Source organism: Vigna unguiculata, chromosome 7, assembly GCF_037176805.1.
Source record: "Vigna unguiculata cultivar grain cowpea cultivar isolate G323 ecotype 2 chromosome 7, ASM3717680v1, whole genome shotgun sequence".
In the NCBI taxonomy this organism is placed as follows: Eukaryota; Viridiplantae; Streptophyta; class Magnoliopsida; order Fabales; family Fabaceae; genus Vigna; species Vigna unguiculata.
Genome location: NC_140798.1, coordinates 45,931,450 through 45,958,339, shown reverse-complemented (window position 1 = coordinate 45,958,339; position 26,890 = coordinate 45,931,450). Strand labels below are relative to the sequence as shown.

Sequence of the window (26,890 nt, the reverse complement as noted above, 5' to 3'; positions counted from 1 at the left end):
AATTGTTATCTATAATATATATGATCATTCAATAAAGTTAATTTAATTTTTTATTTAAATTGCAGGATTTGAAGGTTGAAAAATACAAATGCTGAAAACATTTATCTTTTGTCATATTTGTTTATAAATATAATGATTGATTTCAAGATATATATATATATATATATATATATATATATATATATAATCTAATTTTTCTCTAAACATTTTTCTGCATTTACATTCATATATAATTACATATTATAAACAGGATTATCATATTTTAAATAAATATATATAGCAAAGCGGAAAAATTGATCATATTTTTTTTACGCGTACAAAATCCATATTCACTTTTAATGCCTACAAAATTAAGACGATAATCTATTTAAACAACTATATGTGAATTGCAAATATTTAAAGTACATAACTACTTTACACTTTGGCATACATATTTTTCTTTTCTCTTCTTTAAATTGCATTGTACTCGGAGAAAAAATGTTGTCTCATAGATCTCAGTTAGAGGCACACCACATAGTATAAATAAATATGATTAGCCAAAAACTGAAATCGCATTACGAATAATTAATCAATTTGATCCAATTAATTTTCTATAATTGGCAAATAGTTTTAGTTTTCGTCTTCATATTGTCAACCACATTGCCAAATATCTAACGATTTTTATTTTTTATCTAATTATTGATCTTTTGAAAAGCCAAAATATTTAACAATGGCATCCCTATTTAAATACTACATGGATTTAGTTTCAAGAAACAAAAGAAAAATAGTTTAACCACTTTTATTTTTTTATTTTTTTAGTATCAAATTAGACTTTAGCGTTAATTAATCTAACTCGTAAAATGTACACCGAAAAGACAATACCAATTCAATTTGCACAAAATGTTGAATCTTCGATGAATTAGAACGTAATTTACAAGTGCAAAAAAAAAAAAAAAATCAGTTTAGGTTGTGTAAAATGAAACAGTTGTCCACATTTTAAGGTTTAAATTTCATTCTATAATAGCACAGTAAAGAATTTTACAATCAATAAACATCAAAACTAAAATGTTACAATTTTTTTGTTTGTGTCTAAAATTGCCATATTCTATTTAGGAAGTAACTGCTTATTAAATTAAAAACAAATTTTTTTTAACTCACTTCATTCTTATGACGCTGGAAGATAAATCGAGATAAAGTCAAATTTGTGAACTACAAAAATGAAAAAAAAGGAACTTATCCCTACTTTAATTGGATTAAAGTTAATCCTCCTGAAACTTGCATTACAAATTTAAGTTATGAGAAATAAAAATATTTTTTATTTTAAAAATATAAATAGATTCGTTATTTATTATTTTATACAGTTAAAAGTGTTTAAATTATCTTTTATTTGTATTTTTGAAAGCATTATTTTGTTTTTACTTGAGGTGTACTTAACAATAACTTTTTCTTTCACACATTCTTTAGAAGAAAAAAAAAAGATTTATGGCGAGCCAGCCCAAAGAATTTCGGACATGGGTTTGAACCATAGCCCAATAAGTATCCGACCGAATTATGTATTATTTTTTGTCAAAACTTAGTTCATGATTGTGAACGAATCAACTCTTAAACATTTAATTTCTTTAGCCAAATATTGGTTTCAACCCTTAAAAAAAGAAGAAAATATTAAGCAAGGAGAAATTTCAATTCAAAAGTATTTTGGTCATCCAATTAAGCATATTAATTTCTTATTGATTTTAATTCAGGATTTAATTATGAGAATTGGCAATAGTTGATAATTAAAATCGTTTTCATATAGTTATTTATCAGTTATAGAATTATTAACTATGTTAATACATTTAAAAGTTATAAATTACGAAGTTTTATCAATATTAATACGTTTGTTTTCAAACGCAACTATAATGATGTCATTGTATAATTGTGTAGCCTCTTAAAATGTTCCTATTTAATTCCAGTGACTTGGCAACTATCATGGCATTATGCATTCTAAATTAAAATCATATACGTTAAATATTATTAAAATAAAAAATAAAAAAATATTATTATTATTATTATTTTTAAATTAAATATGTTTTTGTAAAGTATTAGACAAGTATAGTGTGGAATATAGATAGGTGATTCAAATTAAATTATTTGTGTTTAAACTTGTTTATGTTAATTTATTGTGTTTTACTGTATTTGCAAGATAGCAAGAAACATTACAATTTTTATTCTATAAATATCTGACATGTTTACGAGACTGATTTTGTATTAATTAGAAAGAATTTAATTTAATTTAATAAATTAGGAACTAATCTTTTAATTTACTACTTGCAATTTTTATATTGATTGTGTGAAACAATTATTAGAGCTGTCAATATGGGTTGGAACCCGCGAGCCAACCCGGTTCACCACGAGTTTGGGTGAGATTGGGTTGAAATTTTTTTATAAATTTCAATATGGGTTAATTTTTTATCTGGCTTATTTAGAACTCGGCTCACCACGGCTCATTCGGATTGGACCTGTGGTGAGCCGGGTTAGCTCACCAACCAGCAAATAAAATGGTCATACAAATGTTTTTTTTATATTAAATTGGGCTTTATATTTGAGTCGTGTTAGGTTGTTTTTTTAACCAACACATAAATAATTTATATATATATTTTATTTTGGTTTGTATTTGAATTGTATTAAAGTTTATATAGATTTTAATTAGAATTATAATTTAGTTTTGACTGAAAAAAATATAAAAATTATATATTTTTTAGTTAAGTGAACCTGTGAGCCAACCCGTTTAACCCGCCAACCTGTGATAGGCAAGGTCAGATTAAAAATGTTTTGACTCGTTAAAAGGTAAGCCGGGTTGGGTTAACTTATTAAATCATTAATCCGTGGTGGGTTGAGTCAGATCGGACTGGATTACCCGTTTTGACAGCTCTAACGATTATAATATTCAATACGAGAATACTTTTTTAGACAAAAGAAAATATTATAGTATCTGATTCAAATTTTAAAAGACTGAAAAATAGTCGACTAATATCCAAAATCACACGAAATTTAATAGATTTTGTCTCTTTTTTACTTTCGTTTAAACTTGGGTTGAATATATTTTTTTCCTTAACTTTTAATAAAAATTGGGATTAGTTCTTATTTAAAGTTCTAACCCAATTTAATTCATTCACTTTAGAGATGTGAAAATTTAATCATTTTAATTAAATTTTATTGAATTTATTTTTCAAATGCATTTTATGATAACATTTCTATTTCAATATTATCTGATAAAAATTGTATATTCTAATATATGATATATGATATGGTATTGTTAGAGTGTATTTAAAAATTTATATTAACTTATATATATATATATATATATATATATATATATATATATATATATATATATATATATATATATATAAATTATGTGTGTTACCAATGGAAACGGTTAATACAAGGTCAAACTTTTCATGTGCCATTTTTATAACGTACATAGTACAAATGTTTAGTTAAAAAAAAATGATATATATGATTTTCAAGATTATGTAATGCATGATTTAATAGTTAACTTTATCTCATTCATAGTTTTTGAAATCTGTCAAATAAAATATGTATTTCAGACTTTCTCTTTACAAAAAAAAAAAAGCCTTGCACATGCTTTGTTGAATACGACGGAATTGATTTTCAATTGAAAAACAATGAAAATATCTATTTGACATTATATTAGCGTCAACTAATATACGGAACAGCACACAGATCACACAGATTTAGAGACAAACGTATTCATGTTGCAAAATTGTCCACTACATTTAACATATACATTTTTGTAATAAGTCCTTCGGATATTCTAATTAGTTCGAGTCAAATTTGATGAAATAAAAGTTGTATTTGTTGAGAGAAGTAAAACATGTCTTCTTATTGATTTTTAACTTCTAAAAGAATTATTAAATACTTTTTTATTTTAAATGTGAATTTAATTTTTAATAACATTTTTGTTTGAATCTTTTGAAATACGTCCACATACACAGTTTCAAAAGAACCAATCAAGTAACTATAAAATATTATTCCACCAATGGTATGAACAAATTACTTATTACTGGTGGAACAGCAAGTTGCAACAAAAATAACACCTATTTGAAGCCAAGAGTCAATGCTACCAAATTGTTTTATCATCCTCAATTTCGATCCACCTTCTTCCAACACTTCCACCCATTTAATCTCTTTCTTCCTCCACAATTAATTAGATCAAATTTCTCAAAAAAAGTACTCTCGATTAAATTATATATATAAATTTAAAACTTTGAATGATTATTTTTTAAATAAAAAAATATTTTAAAACTTTGAACAGAATTTTAAAAATTATACCATAGTATTTTATTTTTCTTTTTGCAAAACTTACAGAAAGAGAGCTTTAGTTAAAAATAGTATCACTAAAACAAAGAACGGCTTTTGTCATTTATTGACGCTGACAATACTTTTGATTAGTGTTTATAATAATGTAGAAATGGAGGAAATATTATAACAATAGAAAGTCAATTTGTTTGACTTTGATTATACTGATCACAATACATCTCACAAATGAAATTTTGGTAATTCCGTTTTCGTTTTTAAAAGCATACACTGTCTTCTAAATACAAGTAATTTTTAATTTATTTTATTTTATTTGAAATTATTTTTTTAAAATACACTTAATTTAAATAATTTCTGACATTTCCTTCATTTATTCAAACATCTCAAAACTTCAAGTGTATCAATTGCTGCAGAGTTTGTTTGTGTGATAGTAAGCACAAAAATTTCTCAACTATTTATTGATTATTGTTGGGGAGCTAAGGTTCTCCCAATATCTCAAAGTTAGGTATATGTTTGAAAGTTCGATTTTGAAGGAAAAATAGGATGAGGACAAAATTTTCCTTTTTAAACAAGAGAGTTATATAAACTTTATAAATATAGTAAAATATTAAGTTTATGCCAATCCAATTATAAAATATCTGGTATTGATTAGTTTATTCATTTTTACAATAATTTATTATAAAAATAAACTAACTTAACAAGTAAATTAAGGAATATTCGTTGTCATTTCCGTGTTCCTTCCAAACCTCAACCTGAAAACATACGCTGTCCATTGTCAACAAAGAACACAGACACAAACCTCGGCTTCCAAGCTATTCTGCATCATTCAAACCTTACTTTAATGAATTTCAAAATGGGATATTAGTTTGATTTTCTAAAATTCAAACTGAAGTTAGAGTATATCCATAGCCAGAGCAGTGACGGAAGAAGAATGGAAAAGCAACAGAGATCTCTGAGTAAAATAATATTCAAGGGAAAGCAAATTAATCGTATATTAAATTTGAAAACATAATCCATTATGTTAGATGTAATTTTAATGGCAGAAGAAAAACGAGATTTGATTGAAGAAGGTGAAAAGGTGTTCTTCTGCGTCATTGCCTGCGGGCGGCTATGGGGGCACTAAGCGTGGAAGCGAAACGTATTACAGTATACAAACAAAATCCACAACCAACCCACTAGAATAGTAATACAATACTCCTCTTCCAACATTATTTTATTTTGGTTCAAATCAACAACTTTCCTGGGTTATACACGCCTCCTTGGTCAGTTTAATTTTTTTTTATCATGCTACTAGTCATATTATTAATCAGGTAAAACAATCTCTTAGCTGCTAAATAATTACGATTCAAGCACACCAGCAGTCAAATCAAAAAACACAACTCATTATCTATTACATAAAACATTATCTATATTTCATATTGACAAATATGAACTGTGGCTTTAAAGTGTCAACGGTCGTAGTTGTAGGCTATTAAGATTTCTCCTTCCCAATCTCATATTCTGTGTATATATATATCAATCCACCTTTCTATTCTTTCCCTATAAACCAGTTTCGTACTTTTCCATTTCGACACACATCTTTCTGAGTTGAAGTTTAACTAAGATGAGGCCTGGTGCGGAGTTGTATTGCTTTCACGAGCAGCCAAGGAAGGTGATCAACGGTCCTCGTCCTTCTCCTTTGATGATCAACAAAGATTCCCACATGATACGAAAGCCTTCAAGGTGTGTTGATGCAGAAACCACACTCCAGAGGCCACAGAGGATTAAACCCATCATCATTTACACTCAATCACCCAAGGTTATCCACACCAAGGCCAAAGATTTCATGGCTCTTGTTCAGAGACTCACGGGTAGGTCAAGCCCCAAACACAACGTCTCCACTGCCTCACTGCCTCAAGACACCTCTGAGAATCTCGGATCATATTTGTCTGATGCTTCCAACAACAACAGTAATGAAACAAGTTCAACTCTTAGGAGGGGTGCTGAGAATTTGATAGAGAACGGTGCAATTGTTCCATGTAGTCCTTCTCATCTCGATTTTTCTGATATGCCACTTTTCACTCCAAATCCCTCGGATCTCTTTTGCTCATCTCGATCATTTAAATATTCTGATTCCCCATATGGGGTTTTGGGAAGTTTGATATCCCCTTCCGCTTTGGAATTCATGAAAGAACTGTCTGAATATTGATACCATCTCATAGGGTTGAACTTGGTCTCGTTAAGTAATGGTTCAGTTTCTATGTTGAAATAGGTTGGTCTCTTTAGCATTATTTCTTTCTTCTGTAAATTTTTTTGTATTAGTGTGACGGAGCTGAACAACTATGATACTGGCTACCATCAAATTAGTGTGAACTGTAGCAGATTTAATTCAATTCATTCTTTCTGAACATGAGAATAATATGTTCATCAGTTTCATTTTGCTAGTGTAATTTCATTTCCCTGTCGTGTTATGCTTTCATATTCCTCTTTTGCTGCATAAAAACTTCTAATCGATCTATAATCTTGATTCTTCTTTCTTTGTATACCTAACTTCCGAATTCCTATTTCATCGGTTGTCTATAATTATTGGATTTGTTTCATACAAACATTTGGTCAGTCAACGCAGAGACAATTGTACAAGGTTCTCGGATCACTGTCTGGTTTGGCATTTTTGTCAACATATTACTTGAGTTATCTTGTTTCAAGTTTGGAAGATTTGTATCTTCAAAAGCAAAGTCAACTCCTTGGTTATCATATCATTTTCTTCGCTACGACTTGAATTATTTTAATGATGTGTTACTAATATTTAACATTTGCTTACAGTTGTAGCTGATCATAGCTCCACCCACCTCCATATATATATATATATATATATATTCTCGTTCGTCTCCTTACAGATCAGTTAATTAATAACAAAAGTTGTGGTTTGAAAACATGTTAATAATATATAAATGTTAATATAGCAAGACAGATAGTAATTAATATGAAAATACGTGTCACTTAGGGTTTATTATGATAGCTAACAATGACTAGGCTTGAAAATTAGAGCCAGTGTGTTTTATAACTATATATGATAACACATTTAAGGAAATTTTATTGGATCTTTTTCCCCTTATATCTTTAATTGTTGAAGGAGACAAAAGAAAATATTGATATAGACATTTGATGCTAAATCTTAGAGGGTGGTCCAGATTGAACTTTTTAGTTGAAAAAAGTTTGCAGTGCTAAAGTCTATGCTTGACTAGAAGCATTGCTAGTGTGAGAAAACCTTAATTGGTCTTTTAATGAATGGTAGAATTTCAAGCAGAAGAGTTTAGCAGTTGGCGGATACGAGAGAGCACAAAATATTTGACTCTGGCAGTACATGCACATACAGGGACGTTTTTTAAAGGAGAACACCAACATATTAATACAAAATTTCTATCACCAAATAAAATTAGCCACGGACAAGAAAACAGATATGCATCAGTAGTGTAAACGATCTATTTTCCGGTGAACAGAATATCAGATAACTCGTGTTTTTGTCAAATATCTGATTTTGTTATATATTTTATAGCTTTTTTTTATCTGTAAATATTAATCGTTAGTTTCAGTATCTTATTTTTACCTAATTTGTTTTAACTGGAAGATGGAAATGTAATATCATTATGATTTTTTAACAATTTCATAATATAGAAAACTCAAAAATTGGAATTTAAAATTATATCATTCTCGTATATGTTAAAAGGAGACTTAAGATTACACTTTTTAACTATATAACATGAAAATAAATTTTATCTAATTCAATCTCTCAAACTTGTTTATAAGATAAGGTTTCACTTCACTATGCTATTTGATTAAAATGTTTTATTTTTAATTGATGTGATACTTTGAATAAAATATGTGAATGATTTCTTCTCTCGCACGGTGAGACATAGGTTAACCCAATTCTCATCATTTAAATTTGATTGACTTTGACAAGGGACAAATAAAAAAAAAACGATATGACGAGTAAAAGCAGTGAATTTTAGGGCCCAAGCAATGTTTTTTTTTAAATTAATATTATATGGTATGTATAACTTAATTTTGACATTTGAGAAGGAACATTTGACGGGGATACGTTGTGGCATTTGATATGAGAAAAAAGATACTAACGAGGAAACGAGTATTTGGGTTCCACGGTCGCCTTCAATGACTTGAATATCAACAACAAAACAATCATCACTTCTTTGCAATTTCCTGACTATCTTCATCTTGAAAAACTTAAAGTCAAACTATAGATTCCATTTTCATGAAAATAAATTTATTCTAGTAAACAGACATTATAACTCTTTTATTATTATACAACTCGTCACTTTTGAGATATAAAATTTATTTAATTAAAAAATAGTTAAATGAAAAAAATTAAATTAAAAAAAAACAGTTAATTAAAGAGTTAAATTAAAAAAACATAATTATTGTATATATAATGTTGTACTTATTCTTTAAAAAAACATGTCATCAAGCGTCGCAAAAATATATTTATAGAAAACATATTATTATTTAACAATTTACATCCCTCTCACACTTACGATTCAATAATCACGTTCCAAAATAAACGATATCTAAATTAACTTTAACCTCAACTATCAAGATAAAATATTAAATATACCCAAACAAATGTATTTATCGCATTAATATATTTATAAGAAATTGTATTATATACAATAATAGTTATAATAATTCACAAAGTTATTCATTGTAATAAATTTATAATAATAAAAATATATTTTTTATAATTTTATTTTAAGTAACTTTTATTTATTTTGTAAAAAAATTATAATTAAAAAATAGTGAAAAAAAAATCTATTTACATATAGATATAAATTATATAAAATAAACAATACAAATGATATTTTGTTATATGATTTTGTGCTTATTTTTTAAAATGCATGTCATCAAGCGTTACAAAAATAAATTTATAGAAAACATATTATTATTTAAAAATATTTGAATAAAAAAATATTTAAGATATTTCAAGAAAATATAATTTCTAAAAATATAATTCTTACTTTATGATTTCTTTTTATCAATATGAATTGATTTTTTTTCACCTTTTTCGTAACAAAAATTTTACGGTGATAAATTAACTAATTTGAATTTTATTTACAGGAAAATAGTATAAATAATTTAATGTTTTTATTTATATTTTTTTATATTTATTTTTTCATTACAAGTTTAATTTGTTTATATTTTGTGAAATATGATTTCAATCATTAGTTTGATGTAACCCTCTATATTTTGTATTTTTTTATTTTAATAAATTTTAAAGGATCGATGAATTTTGAAGTGTCAATATAAATGATGTTAAAGTCCATAGTAATTAATATTTAATATAAACATATTTATAATATAATATACTATTATCAAATGAAAAATTTATTTAATTATATAATGATACATTATTATTTATAATAATATATAATCTATAATAATATATAAAAAGATATAGTCTTTTGTGTCAACGTCTCGTTATTTAAGTTTTATTTTTAATTATTTTATAAATAGTTTATTTTTAGTCATTATTATAAAAATCTTTTTTGTTTTAAACAGTTATTTTTTTTAAAAAAAATGGCCTACATATTTTACTTTTCTAATTTTATATTTAACAACTATTTTAAAAATTAATTATGTATTTTTAATTAATCTTAACTCAAATATTTGTAAAAATTAAAAAATCTATAACTATATATAAAGAAATATTATCTTTTGTGTCCACATCTCGTTATTTCAGTTTTATCCTTAATTATTTTATAAATAATTTATCTTTAATCGTTATTTTAAAAACCTCATTTTAAAAAAATTACATACATATTTTATTTTTCTAATTTTACATTTAACAACTATTTTAAAAATTAATTATATACTTTTAATTAATCTTAATTCAAATTTTTATGAAAATTAAAAAATCTAACAAACAGGCACGACTAGTGTAATAATAATAAATATACCTGTTAATAATGTAAAAATTATGTGAACAATAGCTTATATTTAGTTAAATGCATAAAACCGTTTTATCCATTTACTTTAAACTTTTTAAAATTATTAGCGTAAACAAAAGCATTATCGCGCTTATGTGTACGCATTTTCTGAATTATATTAATAATTGACGATATTGTAATGTTATTAAGTTAATGAACAAAATAAAAGTATATTTATAAAAATTAAAGTGAAATGTATGGAGAAAATATAAGAAAAATAACTGTTGATGAATAATAGGAGAAAAAGATGAAAGAGATAAGTAAATAGTTTTATAAAAATTTGTAAAAGTAACCGTTAATTTTTAAAAATTTAATAATAACTAATTATAAAGAATAAAGTTAGAATTATGAAATGAGAAAAAAAAAGAATCACTTTGTATTTTGTATATAACTTTGTATATAGTTATAGATTCTTTTCGCATAATATTTTATAGCATTTGTTCTTTGATACCATCCAACATTTCTACGCGAACCCATTAAGAATGACCTTCTAGTAAAAAGTTTGGAAATTTATACAAAATCTTACAATTAAATAAATTTCATTGCCATTACTCCTGTACACGAAAGAAAATGCTGTACAAATAAATACATTATATTTTTATATTTTGTATTTAAATTTTCATAACGAATGAATTTGGCCATCACAGATCCAGTGTAAATCCCTTACCTTTTCCAACGGGGACTTCGCTTTTCTGATGTCACCAACCGTCACCCCGTAACCGCCGTCATCTCTGACGAAAACCTTGTGTACTTCGCACGACTCAACTCCAACGGCCTCTCCAAGGCTCGGTCCCCACTCCGCCATCACCGCCGGTATCCGCCGTCGGAGCCGCGCGTCCCAAACCCTCACCGCTAAATTACCTTCCGCGTTTTCACCGGCGGAAACCAACACCGCCTGATTAGGGCAGAGTCCATGCTCTCCGCGGTAAACGGACACCACGCTTTCATTGGAGGAAGGACATGAACGGTCGAACCCTAGCCCAAACCCTATGGAGTCCCATAACTTTACGACGCTTTTCGTGTTGGCGATTTCCGAAAGCGAGAATAAATCACCAAAGCTAGGACGTCGTAGGAACTGAGCATCGTCGTTTGTAGAACCTCTCATTCTGAAACACGCATTCGTTCTCTCTTCTTGTTTTTCTTCTTCTTCGTCGTCTTCAAGTTCCGATATTGAGGATGCTTCGTCGTCGTGGTCGTCATCTTCGGTATCGGTGTAATCATAATCGGCGATGATAAGAGGGAGAGAAGTGGTGGTCTGGCGGAAGCGGAGAATGAGAAGGGTGGCGAGTAGCGTGAGAATGAGAGGACCCCATTTGCAGAAGGTGTAAGCTAAGGACGGAGGTTGAATGTGAGAGAAGAAATTTAGATTTTGGTGGTACAGAGAGAGTAGTGTAAGCATGCTTTGGGTTTTGTTATGGAAATAATTAATGGATAACTGGGAAAGAAGAAGTGTGTGGATAAGTATATATATGTATCCTGTAAAATAAGGAGGAAGAGGAGGGATAAGAGTGTGTAGGTGGATATAGGTGGATATGTTCTAAGTTTGGAACAATCCTTGTGTTTGTTTATACAATGTAGGAGTAGTTTATGTTTCCTTTTTGGAACATTTCAATTCCACGTTAGTTCTTGTTTATCTACACCCTCATTTATCTCGTGCATAATAATGCTTCCAACTGCATACTCCAAGACAGAAAAACGGTAAAACCAAAGCACAAGTCGTGTATTACGTGCAGAAGTCTGTTGCATTGCATGGAATTCATTCTCCCCCAACCCAACTACTCCAATTTTGTCTTCTGCAACATTCAGGTATCAATGTCGACACATACCATTATTCTACAATATTCCAAAGATATTCTTATTTTATTTTAAATTAAAATAATTTATTTGACCTTTTTATTATTAAAAATTAGTTGTTTAAAAGATAATTGGGTTTCAAAATATCATTTTATTTTAACATTCGCTTTGTCACACTAATATTATATCATTTCAATTTTTTAGAATCTGTTATTATATATTATTAAATAATTATTAATTTATGTTTATCAACATTTAATGTTTTTGGTATATGATTAAATACATGATTAATAAATATAAACTGCTATATTTATTAATATCAATTTAAATTTATTTAGTATTTTATTAATATGTATAAATTATTAAAAATATGTGATGAAATATAATAGTTGCATTAAATATATAAGAAAATATTTCATCTATAATAACATGCTATACATTTTTTTTTATTGCTGATAATAAGAAGTATTATTTATATTTTATATTTATACTTTTTACTTAATAGTAACAAATATGTCACCAATTTGTCTGTTGGCTTTAAGTTATCTGTAATATGTTAGAGATGGTAAAGCGGTCAGTTCGACCCGTTTTGACCTGTTTTGGGTTTTGGTCCGTAAAATACGGGTCGGGTTGGCCCGTCTTGCAATTTATTATCGGGTTAACTTTTTTGACTTGCTTTGTCCTGCGGACTGGTTAACATTTGTGATGAGCAAAATAATTTTTTTTTTTAAATAATTAATATTCATTTTCTATCGAAATAATTCTAATTAGTTTACCTAATAAAAAATAAGAAACAATAACAATGAAAATTATAGCTAAATTACAATAGCAACATGTCACTTTATAAGACAAGTACCTAAAAATGCATAAAAAGATATTCCATATTTAAGAACTAAAATCATTATCTTATATATAATAATTATGCACAATAATAATAATAATAATAAATAAATAAAAATAAGAGAAACTTATAGAAACAACGTAATGAATAATATAAGAACTACAAAATATAATTTTATAAGCAAACTAACGGGTCAGCCCGTCCCGTCCTGCCATTAGCCCGCGCAGGCGACGAGTCTATACAAGGTGGGTCAGTGTGGACCAATAGATTCAATATCCCAACCTGTTCCACATTTTTCTATGCAGACCTATAGACCAGCTCGCCTGGCCCGCCCCAAATTGTCATTTATCATTCCTATAATATATTTTCTTCTTTTTTACTTAAACAATACGATTACCTTATAGTTCTATTAAGATTCCATAGGGTATAGTTAAATTTCGCTTCCCCTACTTTCAATTCAATATAATAATAAATTACTAGTTACCGTCATTTATAATGATAATTATTTTTAATTTGAATTACATAAAAAATCCCCTACTTTCAATTTGATGTAATAAATTACTAGTTACTGTCATTTATAATGATAATTATGTTTTAATTTGAATTACATAAAAAATAAAAAAATAAAAAAATAATTCTTGTCTTTAGAAAATTAAAAATAATAGATAAAAATAAATTAAAAATAATAAGAGAATACATATTAAAAATAAATAAATAATAACAAACTTAAATAAATTATAAGATAAAAACCAATTAAATCAGCTTGTCAAATATAAGTTAAAAATTATTTAAATAAGTTATTTTATTAAATTTTTTTTATCTTAGTTAAATTAGCTTATAAGCTAATAGCAAACTTACTGTGTTATCAAAAACATTCTTAATTAAAACATGATATATTTTTCCTTTTTAATTCATTTATTTATTTTTATTAGTTTTTATTAATTTCTCTTTTAACTTTTAGAACTTTCAAATTTTCAAAAGTATATTAATTAGTAATTAATATTTATACTAAACATAAATACAGAAAATTATAAAATAAAACATTAAATATATGCATTTTTGTTATCAGTAACTAAAAGTGCTCATCAAACGTATACATTAGATTCTATCTTCACAATACCATTAATTTGGCAATAGAGTTTTTGTTCGAAAACGTTTTATTAATAGATAAATAAAAAGTGAAAAAAAAATGGGGAACGCAATAAATACATTTTTCAGGTAACTTTGTTCTAAGATATAAGTATTACATGGGATAATCGAAGGCTAATATGTTACAAGATCATCAATGCAATAATTAAAAAATTAATCGATTTGATTATATCGCGATTCTCATAGACATTGATTAATTCCAAATCAGCATTTCTGATATTATTTATATATTTCTGTTTTGTCACAGACTTTCTTAAGGTCACTTTTGGTCATTAGGCAATTTTGTGAAGAATTAAGAATCATGTAAAATAAACTATAGAAGTTATATATGTGCAAAACAAAAATTACAAAAACTTAATTTTGTTATTTTCCCTGATTTTAATCCGAGTTAAATTAAACCGATGAATAAAATACGTGCCTTTCTTTTCATTTGATTTGAAGCGTAAAGCACAATCCAAGTTTGACGTAACGCAAACAATGTTGACTCTATTCACACAATTCGCATGGAAAATGACGAAATGAGGTTTCTCTCACACACTTATAAATAAGTGCAGAGGAGGTTCAGGAATTGCATTGTTCTGTGAAGGAGAAAGATGAAGTGCCACAAAATCCAGTTATTGGTCACACTTTCATTCATTCTTTTGCTTCCAAACACCAAAGGGTGGGGAGAAGATGGGCACGCCATAGTTTGTAGGATTGCTCAGGTTTTACTTCTTCTGTTGCTTTCCTTCATTCTCTCTATGACTATGCATCATCGCTTAATTTCCTCTTTCTATGAACAGTCTCGCCTCAGCGATTCAGCAGCAGAAGCAGTGAAAAATCTGCTGCCAAAATATGCACAAAACGACTTGGGGAGCGTGTGTTCATGGGCTGATCGTGTCAGGTTTTATTTGCACTGGTCTGCAGCATTGCACTTTGCTGATACGCCAGACAACCTTTGCAATTTTCAGTATGACAGTAAGTTCATTTCTCATCTTCTGCTTCTAATTTTATAACCGTCTTTGTCTATGATTTTTGGTAATTATTTTCTGTGTTCATGTCAAATAATCTAACACTACTGTACCTGTCTGATGATGCCATATAAGATCAATTATTTGTACAGTTCTGAAAAATTATCAATTGCTGATAGTGTAGAATCTCAAAAATCAGATTCGCTTTTGGGATTCTGAAAAATTTGATCAGTTGTCTGAAAATTCAGGGGATTGCAAGGATCAGGATGGTGAGAAGGGAAGATGTGTTGTGGGAGCGATTAAGAATTACACTGATCAGCTCCTGGACTATGGCAAAAACACTCAATGTAAACCATTACAACCTCTATTTGTTCCCCAATTTGTTTTGTTTATATCTTATCCTCTGACTGAAAAATTCTTATTGAATTGGTGAAATCGTAATATCAGATAACCTCACGCAAGCTCTTCTGTTCCTCTCTCATTTTATGGGAGATGTACATCAGGTGAGCATGATAAAGCACCAAAACCACCATATACTAAGCTTGCATCTGACTTTGCAATTTAGTTATTGTAATGGCTCTTTTGCATGGTTAATCTGCAGCCTCTACATGTGGGCTTTACCTCGGACAAGGGTGCCAATTTAATTAATATTCACTGGTACAGAAGGAAGCAAAATCTTCACCATGTAAGTCTAATTCTCAAGTTTATTCATACTACTGTATGATCTATTTCACCATCTGCTCTACTCACTAATTTTATGCTACACAGGTTTGGGATGTCAACATAATTGAAACAGCCGAAGAAAGATTCTATGACTCAGACATAAACAGCTTCACCAAAGCCATTCAAGAGAATATAACGGTAATATTCCTGTTATCCCAATCTATGATACTGCTTATAAAATTTTGATGCTTACACCAAATTCTCTGAAACAGAAAACATGGTCTGATCAAGTACCCGAATGGGAAACCTGCAATTCTAAGGAAACTACTTGCCCAGATATGTATGCCTTTTGATCTATCCAAAAGCTAATTCCTTCATCGCTAGTATCCGTTCAAGAAATTATGATTTATTATTTTTGCATTACAAGAAAAATAATGTACTAAGCTCCTATAGTTGGTCTACATATGTTATTGAAATATATCTGTTTGATAAACTTTAGTGGGTTAATTTTTCAGATATGCTTCTGAAGGCATTGAAGCAGCGTGCAAATGGGCATATAAAGGTGCCCCTGAAGGTTCAGTGCTAGAAGGTAAGATAATAAGTATGTGAAGAGTAGATTTCATTCACTTTTACATATTTTCTCACAATATCTGAAATAATACTCTGCAGACAATTACTTTCTATCACGTTTGCCAGAGGTCAGTTTGCGATTAGCTCAAGGAGGAGTTCGATTGGCTGCAACTCTTAATCGTATTTTTGGCTGATGTAAAACATTTTATGGAATGTCTTTAGCTTCATGTATATACATTGGAAGAGAATAAAATTTGCAGCAAAAATTGGTACTCTATGTATCTTATATTTTCTTTTTGATTCTTTATGCACTAGGCTCTTAACTTATCAGCCAAAAGTTCATTTTAACAGCTAAACTCGAACGAAAGCACCTCAATAGTTTATACCTAGTTACACATATTGTCTTGAAATACTTATTTAAGAGGAAACAAACAAATATTGTGACACGTAAAACTCTAAAATTTTTCTCTATTAGTAAAATATATGAACATACAATTAAGTGTATGTATGACACTTATTCTGTCTATTAGGTTGTTGTCCGTTTTATTCAGTACAGATACTTTCTAGGATTTTAACATTTCTATGAAAATATATTTTCTTTCTTAACTTATTCAATCAACTGTAGTTTAACTTATTTCAATTAAAAAAAATATGTAACAGCCATGTTTATTTCATATATCTTCTTTGTGTTGTTATCTACTGAGAAAACAGTAGTAATGCTAAGAAATTCTATTTTTAATAATTATAATATATTTTTTATTAAAAATATTTTAAGAATATATATATATATATATATATATATATATATATATATATATATATATATATATATATATATATATATATGTATGTATGTATAAGTGCGAGACTCAGTTAGTTCGATAGTTAAGAAAAAACTCATATTAATTGTATAAAACTTGATCCATATATGTACTAATTTATATAAATTCAATGAAATTAATATCTACATATTGATGGGTAATGCAGGGAATAACTAATATCCATTCAAATATTTAAAGCAAAATGATTAAAATTGTAATTAAATTTTGAAAAATATAATTCTTAAAATAGGTATATTTCTTAAAAGAATTCTGATAAAAGTTGTAGAAACTTATTACATTACCGTTATTTTCTATAATATAACACAAACTATATTAAAAACATTAGTGTATATGTTTTAATCGAATTAAATTAAATTAGATATGAGTTAATAAGATTAGAAGAAGGAAAATTAAAACTGTGTAGGTAAAGTACAACAGCAAATTATATTTTCATTGGATCATAGAAAGTTTCATTGCACATGTCAACAAAATAAGAGGATTAACGAATGATTTTTTAAAATTTTAGAGAAATATCATGATGTCTGGAATTTTGTAAAATATATACATTAAAAAATTTCATATTTTTTATGAAAAAAGTCACTATATAATAAATTAACTAATTTATTTATTTTTATATAAAGATCGATATAAGTTAGTTAACATTTTACCTTCATCTATTTATTTATATATTTTTTTATAATAGATATAATTTATCTATATTGCATAAAATATAACATATATTATTTTTTTAATTTTATAAATTTTCATATGATAACAAATTATTAATCAACTTTAAAATATTAGGATAACTGAGATGTTTACAAAAGATGACTAACATGAACTTATTTTGGAGGAATATAAAAATTTAGACTGATCACATGTGTCTACAATCAAAGTAATCGAAATTAACTACAGATTATAAATAAAACCACATATCATCAAAATAGTCAAATAAAAGTCATTTCCAAAAAAGGAGACAGAAGAATGGTGCTTACGAGAACTGAATATATCTTGAATTGAAAATATATGAATGGAGAAAAAAGCAAAACCGATATAATAAGGCGTCAAATTCAACATATTTTCCTCATTTTTCCGCATTCTGAGACTACATGGTGTAAGTGTAAAATGTTCGAAGGTATGGCTGCCAATTTAATGTACAATTCATCAGGAAATCTTTCATAAAAAGGAAGGCACCCGCAGACACCTCCAAGTCAAGCACATATGGAACTTCTACCTAACACTAAAAAATGAGTTGGAATATTTTCACATGGTCAAAAGTAATTGTCCCAGTCAGGACAACCTTTGCTTAGCCTCGTCAATGTGGAACATAATCTGCAAATATCCAGGCAGAAGATAATTAAGAAAAATTGGAAGGGAGTTCAAAGGATTGAATACATAAAAATAAATGCTGAAACATCTCAAACCTTTGTTCCAACGTAAAATGTCACAAGCATGCCACCAAGGACGGGCAAACCTGTGTCATGGAGTTTCCAAATGAATTTTTCACTGTATTTAACTGCAATTAAGTTAAAAGGCTAAGGATAGTTGGCATACCTTCTTTGTGAAGGAAAGAAGAAAGCAGCCAGTTAATGCCTCCCGGTCCAACCACAAACCCAACCAGATTAGCCACCTGTCAAGAAATGTCATAGTATTTAAATTATATATGGACTATATTTTTGTTTTATAACCAAAATACAACAATTTCTACAGAACAGAAATAATAAACAGTCAGCAGAGAAAAAAGGCGTTAATTTCAAGTCATTTTTCATCAACCATCCAAATGGAAAATACTGTCTTGATATGGTTCAGTGTACAGTGCAAGAAGCAGAACCTGGAACATAAATTTTAGCCTCACTATATATAAAAGTGTAGCAGTAGTGAACCATATATAAACTTGACTCGGGCTTAATTTATATTGTGCGGGAATTTGAACGTCAAATTTGTTGTATAAAAGGCCTTGCAGTTGATCACGTGGTTCAATCAGATTACTTGTACCATCATTAACTGGTCCCTCAAAAAATCCTTCTTATACTTTCTCAGGTAGCCAGCAATAAAATTGATGAGAATGTTACATAAAAATATAATAACTAAAATTACGATATTCAAAAATCTCTTAGGTTAGTCAAGGACAAACCATGAGACAAGTAATTGTGACTGCCCCAGCAACAGCACTGAGTTCACGAAATATGCATACTCCAAAAGAACTTTGAGCCTGACAATCAAATTTATCTCCATGTTAGACAGCAAATCACAACTACAGATCAACGAAAATTTTAATAGCAGAAAATTGTTCATATGAATACCTGAAAGGCTTTTCCTGCTGATTTAAAAACCAACTCAGGGATGAAGAATATACACGTCAACCATGCCCATGAAAGAAGCTTCCTAAGGTATATAAGAAAAATCAAGCATAAAATATCTGATAAAAAACTGTGCAGCTTTTATAGGTAGAAATATTGCGCTCCAACAATAAAGGGAACTTACCACTCTAAATCATGCCAGATTGCAACAAATGTGAATATAACCCATACATTTAGTAGCTTTTTCTTAGATCCCCCAAGAGGAATGTAAATATACCTGAATTTCTTGACAATCAAAATTTAAGTTATCTGGGAAAACGAAAGAGAAAAATCCAGGAAAAATAATTGATTATGCACCTCACAAGCCACTTGTTGAAGGAAGCATGCCAATTTTTCCAGAAGCCTTCCAAGTTGTGGCAGTTATTAATGCATTTTGGCATGTTTTCCGGAGTCTCAATTCCATTTATCTACAATAAATAACTCAAAATGACTTTCTTCAAATATGTATTTGGACATTTATGTCAAATGCTTATCGAGCAACTAACATACCAGTGACCAAAATCGGAAAAAGCGCCAGATCAATAAAAATTTTAGCCACATGAAGGTTAATACCTGGAACAAATAAATAGAAAAGATTTAGAAGGCAACATACTGATCTAATTTAATTGTTATGAGGTTGGCTATGTGATTAGGAGACGTCATTAGGCTTTGTAAACCACTTAATTGATGAATGTGTATTCTCTTACACCATATCCGATGATGAACACGTCCATAGGCGATAAGTGCTTCCACAAATCACTAGTTCATTAAGAAATTATTTCAGCAACCAAACAATGAAATTGGATTAAAAATTAAATATAACCTGAGGTTCTTTCCTGAATACTGAAGTTCTCACCTCTTAGCAAAGGCATTATAGTAGCATAGATGAGTCATTAATTCCATGAGGATAATACTCAACATCCAACGAAAACCATAAAGTGTCACATTTCTAACCGAAATAGCATTTTGAGGAACATCTACCTGCAAAAAAATAGAACAACATCATCAACAAAACAGAAACTCAAGCAACCATTCGAAAGCACTTGACAACAGTAAGTGACACCAGAAACATTCAGGAATTGTTAAATAGATAAAATGGGGCATTATGGACTTTGTAGGTCTCAATTAAACAACAAATAATATTATATGTACTAAGTCATAAAGACAAGGATTTATCATTACCATGCTTGAATAATTATGTTTCAAGATACAACACTAAATCAACTTATAATCATTGTTGAAAGTCACATATCGACTAAAAATAAGACCAATTTAGAGTATAAAAGTGTGTGCAAACCTCATCTTACAAGCCGGTTTTGTGAGATTGAGTTAGGCTTAAAGTCATTTCTTAACATGATATCAGAGCCTGGTTAGAGTCTATCCTATCGAGATTTGTTGTTTGTTGGACATATTGTTCCACCCGCTATCGAACCACCCATTAATGTCAAGTCCTACGCTCAAAATGTATATACCTCAACGTGAGGGGTGTGTGTTGGAAGTCTCACACCAACTAGAGATAAGGTCAATTTAGAGTATATAAGTGGGTGTACATCTCACCTTACAAGCCAGTTTTGTGAGATTGAGTTAGGCTTAAAGTTCACCTTATTTACATTAGTCACCCTTTAGAGCATATAAATAATATGCATAAGCTTGTTACATATATAACTAATACAAGGAACTCTTAATGACTTAGTGGAGACATTTTCCAGTTGATCATTTGAATTGACAAAGCAATACCTCTTCGCCTTGAAGCTCATTTGTTCCCTTTTCCTTTTGTACAACCTAGAGAATTGGTACAATACTTTTTACCAAGTTTACACTAGTACAACACCTTTTGAGGAAGATTTATTCCAGGTAGAAGATTGTTGATGTTCAATGACAATCAGAGAAGTTTCAGACCAAGGGTTGCATCTATATCAAGTATATACCTCCCAGGCAGGCCTTGATCGAATCCTAAACTTGCTGCAAGGAACTTTGGTCCTTTTCAAGTCTTCTCTAAACAGGGTGATTTTGCTTCTAAGCCAAAAAGAGCCCAGGACTCCAAAATGTCTACTGCACTTTTCATAGTAGTATAGTATGGCGTTAGAAGACATCTTTTCATACACAAGCAGCAGCTTTTCCTACAAGAAGATTCTTTCATAATGGACCTCTAAAGAAACAATGGTTAGCGGTACAATGGAAAAACCACTCTATCAATTGTCATAGGTGAGGAAGGCTTAAACAAGTCCCGAAGCTAGTGATATAAATTCTGGAGTCATGCTACATAAAAAGATATGTTGGCAAGGTACAGTATGAATTCAGAGTTGGTTATGTATGTGGGTGGGACTCAAGGAGCGTGAGGGGAATTTTTAGATATATATATCACAGGTATCTCTTGAGGGGAGGATCATTCTGAAAGCATCGGTTGTAGCATTTGTTGATTGAAAGCTAATCTTTGTAATGGCTATTGCTCCTGGAAACATACAATCAAAGACTGCTATTTCCTACAACTTGAATTGAAATTTGTAATCAGATTCCACTTCTCTGTGAATGTTTGTTGATTATGATTTTCTCTCCCTGTCAGTCCCCCCTAAGCCTCTACGGACAGGAGAAAATTAACTCTTCTCATCAGGTGTTCAACACTTGTACTCAACACGTGCCCAAATCACCTAAGGTGAAAAACTAATTATTTTATATTGTTGGAAATGAAATATTGACTAAAGATATGATCAATTATGTGGTTTCTTTTCCAAAAATGACTACAAATGTGGTTTCTTTTCCAATTCAAACAAATTACATCTTGCATATACATCTCCTTTTGAAAATAACGACACGATGGTTCATTTCCTCAATAGAGGTTTCACAAAGACCACAACTATACACAATGTAATGGAAGTCAATAATGAAGCTTAAACCACCAAAATAACTTGCAGTCACAAACCTGTGAGGCAAAAGCATTGAAGCTCAGTATTGGACCAGCGATATAAAGTGGTGCATATACCAAATAAGAAAGGTATGTGATATATCCAAACCTGTCATTGTGCAGACTTCTCTCCTGATAATGTTATTAAAATTAGAACTGGAAAACATGAGTTCACAGGACCAATAGAAATTATAACTATATAAAAACATAACTAAGCAACTACAATAACTTTCACCTTGTGCTTGATTTTAACTAGCAGCTATCCTAACCTGTAAAACTTGATAGCATGATTTTCCGGATTTACAAATATGACAACGTTGATAATGCTTCTGCAATAATCAAAGAATTAGACAGTGGAAAAAATATTTATTAATCATATTGATAACCAAAATCATAAAGCTACATAACTAATTAACAATGTGCACTAGATGGCAACATAATAGGTTTTACCTAAAGGAAATTAACTGAACAAGGCTGTTCCCAGTCCATATTCTAATCTGTAGAAAAATACAAAAACTACAACCTAAGAAAAGTAGTCTGGCCTTACGCACTAGTGGAGTGAAGCATTCAAGAAAAAAATTATTTGAATAATAATAATAGTCTTGTACATTTATCTTTGAAGTAACATCAAGAATAACTATTTATTAATAAAATTTCATAATATGTCCCCAGCAATTACAATATATTGTCATTTCTGAAAACATATTAAATTACAAGCGAGGCTGCACAACAGAATTTTATATTCAAAACAAACAAGCGCTATTTTCAGAAAGAAAGAAATACCTCCTGATCAAAATGAGAATCTCGATTAGTCCAGTGATAATCGAATCCGAAGCTTATCATGCGCAAAACAACTGCCACAAACATCTAAGCTTAAATATAAAGAAACATATTAAGTTATCGATATTGTTACATTAACATTACATAATGGTATGAAAAATGAGAACACAAAGACGTGCATATATAACTCATAAAAAGCAAAACAAAAAGTAGAATATAGATCACCAATTTTAATATTCTTATCCATAAGTGTTCTAAATAACAAATCTGCGTAACATGACAACATTCAAAAGGTCCGGAGTAATTGAATTGGCATGATTTTATATGAATGCAGTGATGGATGAGGAACAGTCCAACATGCGTGAATCATGGGACCAGTAATTGTAAGAATCACATATAAATGGACTATTTTGACTTTACTGGATACATAGGAAGTCAATTAAATAATGAAAAAAATACCAAAATTGAAGCATATGTGCCACCTAAAGCTGCCTCGGTAATTATCCAAAAATGCCCATTGTTGCCTGCAACGCAAATACATAATCTTAAGTCGAAATGGAATTACTCCTACAAAACAAAGTATCAATGCAACAAATATTACGCTTGTTACCCAAATATAGAGAATGAATATCCTTCATAAATCCGATTACAGAGAAGAAAGAAAATGTTGTAACTCCAAACTATAAGTGGAAAGTGCTCCTTCTGTGCAAATATCTGCTCAAACAGAAATAGTCTTACATGATAACCGCAGAAAAGTTATAAATATGGTATTAAGTGCAAGAACACAATGATTGACCAAAACATTTCCGTTAAGGAACAAACGGATTTATAGTTATGGTTACTTAAACATCAATGAAAATATGGTTAAAGCATCAAAAGTTGTTAGGATCAGTCAATACTATTATACTGTCAATAAATATCCAGGACCAGTTGCCAGCCCAAGATGATTTTTTATATTGTGATCTGTCATTACAGTTATGGATGCAAGGAAATATTTTCCAATCCATAAAACAATTGTTTGGCCTCCAAAACTTCAATATTTTTCCTTCTGGACGTACTTGTTCTTAAAATAAATTTATTGGAGTTTCAAGGTCAAACCGACCTGCCCTTCTACAATACCCAACCCCCCTCCGCCAAAAACATCTCCATATTCTCCATTGAAGCACAAGTCTCTCACTATACAGAACTTAGGAGACTACACTCTTTAGAAAGGTTGTTGACAATGCTCGCTACAGGCTTCTGATGTAATAATTGTTACTATACAATTCATGTTTGGTAGAAGGTATTGGTTTAAATAATCCATCATCCGTGGCAACACCATTCTCACTAAAAAGTACCAGGTTTCAGAAATTTTAGAGTCCCCGCATTAGAAATGCAAATATTCTTAATTAATTCAACTGGAGGAGTATCATTCCTATGAGCAATACAATAAATCAAATATAGATGTCTTTTGATTACATTTTGCATATATGACATGCAAATTAAAATAAAGCAGCCTGAGGGAAACTAGTTTTAAAGGAAAAATAAAAAACAGAACTGTTATGACATGTTGATAACTTTAAGTAGGCTATTAAATATTTAAAATCAACAATGTTACAGGTTCCCACCTAGATATATTGCAAGTAATACATATTCACTGACCATTACACGCACCTTTACGAGAATAAAATTACCAGTAGCTATTGATAGGATAAAAGCAATGCTGCAAATGAAACAAATTCAAGAGTCAGACTAAAGAAGGTAAAGAATAACAACAATGGAAGAAAAGATAACATCAAATTAAATGGGGCACCCTACCATGCTCCATGAAGATACGACAAGTAGGCCAAAGAAAATAAAAGCCACACAACAGACATTCCTCTAACTCTTAAATCAAAGAAAGCCTTCATCAAGTAGGCAAGAAGAGTGAAGATTCCAAATACAAGAGTAAGAATGGGTATATTTCCTCGAAAATTCCTCCACTGAGCATCTGACACATCCTTTACACAAAACAGAACAGCATGTACGTTTGATCAGCAAGCCACATCACCATCTACTGAAATACTTACAACAGACAAAATTATCATAATGACCAAAAAGAGCAGAATCATACATTGAGGTGATTAGCTAAGAGCCAACCCGGGCGTAAACCTGACAGCTGTTTGTAATAATCTGTGAAAAACAAAACCCAAAGCACTCAATGCACAGCATCTAAGCAAGTAGTACGAGTAAACACAAATACTGAAACAATATTATAGAGTGGAAAAGGTCTAAAATATATACCGCGAGAGAGTTGAAGTGAACGGTTGATGATGATAACGTAGAAAACGATTGCATAAATCACAAGAAACCACAATTCTTTTCGCTTCCAGTTCTCACACTTACTAGAATTAGCAGATGTAGCCATTTGCAAATTGACCTCTGACTAGCACATCAACTTCTGCAATTTTGCTTTTCCCTGTTTTAGCAATAAGAAAATTTTGCAAATTACTTCCACTTTTTGTGCAAAATCAAATTAAAAATAACTTTTGTGGTGAAATCAAACTTCACTAATTTATATACATTTAAGAAATTGGATTTGAAAATTGAAGTAAGAAGTCTTCAACTACACGACGGAGAACAGAGAAGAGGTTCAGGGTTAGATGAAAAGTAACAAGTGTGGTTCATTCTTTGGAGAAGACAAGATCTCTTTCAATCACCCCTCTTTTTTTTTTATTATTATTTTTCCGTCTGAAGACCACGAACCATGATGATTCCTCTCTTCTGGCCTAACGCTAAGAAAACACACAAAAAGGCCGGATAGCCTCTTTTGTTTAAAATGGCCCAATCACAATAACAATCTTTTTTGAATATCAAATTCGCAACTTGTTTTCTATTTACACCTCATGCTGATTTTTTTTTTTTGGTAAAGTTTTCCATAAAAAATTTCTCTTTGTAATGTATTAAATCATGATGACATAGCGTTGATCTGCAATGATATTTCAATTTAGATAATGATATTTTAATTATTATTTTTATTTATTTCTAACTCACCACTTTAATCACTCTTAAATTATTACATTATACCATTAAAAAGATTAAAATAAATAATTAAAGAACGATCGAAATAATAAATTAAAAATAAGTTCAAAAAAGTATATTAAAATATCATTATTTTTTCGATTTAACACGTAGGTTTGAATTGTTAATGTATCTTAAAGTTATAAAAAAAAAACAGTTTTGTTAGACATGCTTTAAGTCCACGCATTACTTAAGTTCCAATCCCTATGCAATAACAGGTTCATGACTTTGTGTAATCATCTCCACCCATAAAATATGTAATGCAAATTTAAGTTTAGATATATTAACATTTTTTTTTTGTGAAACTTAAGTAGAGTACTTTTAAGTGTTTCTAGAATTACATCTTCCATTTTATTATATAAGAATTGGTTATTTATAAGAACAATCTAAAGTAACCCAATTAGTTGAGAGTAAATCAAATTAGACATTTTATTTTGATATAAACATAAAAAATTCATAGTTACTTCGTTTAACGTAAATATGATGAAAATAGCAGCGGTCTTCTGAATTAAAACAATATTTTTAAACAAAGAAATATAAATATAATTTTTAATACAATATTTATACTTTTTCAAAAATATAAATGGAAACAAAAAATTATGTATGCGTGTGAATGTTTGAAAATGTCCAATGTACCTAAAAAACGCAATATTCATTATTTGTCAGCCTGATAATAATCCTTTTCGTGTAATAAGTATATATATTCTCTGCATTTAAAAATAAGATAAAAAAAAATCATATAAGGTCGGATTTGGACCAGAATTA

General features: G+C 29.3%; 4 protein-coding genes across 6 annotated transcripts; 2 read left to right on the top strand and 2 right to left on the bottom strand.

Annotated features, from left to right (window-relative positions):
- The first annotated feature begins 5,789 nt into the window (after positions 1-5,789).
- On the top strand, positions 5,790-6,718 carry PDE337 (VQ motif-containing protein). The gene has a single exon (XM_028079679.2). The coding sequence runs from the start codon at positions 5,903-5,905 to the stop codon at positions 6,485-6,487; it is 585 nt and encodes a 194-aa protein (XP_027935480.1). The 5' UTR covers positions 5,790-5,902; the 3' UTR covers positions 6,488-6,718.
- Positions 6,719-10,896: 4,178 nt separating this feature from the next.
- On the bottom strand, positions 10,897-11,682 carry LOC114189542 (uncharacterized). Its single transcript, XM_028078129.2, has one exon. It carries the CDS (start codon positions 11,674-11,676, stop codon positions 10,897-10,899), a length of 780 nt encoding a protein of 259 aa, XP_027933930.1. The 5' UTR covers positions 11,677-11,682.
- A 2,923-nt stretch (positions 11,683-14,605) lies between these two features.
- On the top strand, positions 14,606-16,539 carry ENDO2 (endonuclease 2). Its single transcript, XM_028082243.2, has 9 exons — positions 14,606-14,765; positions 14,844-15,018; positions 15,260-15,358; positions 15,459-15,514; positions 15,613-15,696; positions 15,780-15,872; positions 15,947-16,014; positions 16,190-16,263; positions 16,344-16,539. The coding sequence occupies exons 1-9, from the start codon at positions 14,655-14,657 to the stop codon at positions 16,436-16,438; spliced, it is 855 nt and encodes a 284-aa protein (XP_027938044.1). The 5' UTR covers positions 14,606-14,654; the 3' UTR covers positions 16,439-16,539.
- Positions 16,540-18,119: 1,580 nt separating this feature from the next.
- On the bottom strand, positions 18,120-25,822 carry LOC114192321 (membrane-bound O-acyltransferase gup1-like). 3 transcript variants are annotated; one of them, XM_028082011.2, is made up of 20 exons: positions 25,628-25,822; positions 25,349-25,523; positions 25,179-25,237; positions 24,884-25,065; positions 24,740-24,788; positions 23,697-23,800; positions 23,546-23,610; positions 23,090-23,160; positions 22,576-22,635; positions 22,325-22,438; positions 20,261-20,385; positions 20,112-20,163; positions 19,915-19,977; positions 19,723-19,832; positions 19,550-19,642; positions 19,369-19,450; positions 19,200-19,277; positions 18,620-18,695; positions 18,490-18,539; positions 18,120-18,397 (listed from the first exon to the last, which is right to left on the bottom strand). In XM_028082011.2, exons 2-20 carry the CDS (start codon positions 25,470-25,472, stop codon positions 18,356-18,358), a joined length of 1,599 nt encoding a protein of 532 aa, XP_027937812.1. In that variant the 5' UTR covers positions 25,473-25,523; positions 25,628-25,822; the 3' UTR covers positions 18,120-18,355. The 3 variants fall into 3 exon arrangements, with proteins under 3 accessions (XP_027937812.1, XP_085532031.1, XP_027937813.1); XM_085675905.1 differs by lacking the exon at positions 22,576-22,635; XM_028082012.2 differs by lacking the exon at positions 25,628-25,822 and having other exon boundaries at positions 24,884-25,055.
- Between the last annotated feature and the right edge of the window lie 1,068 nt (positions 25,823-26,890).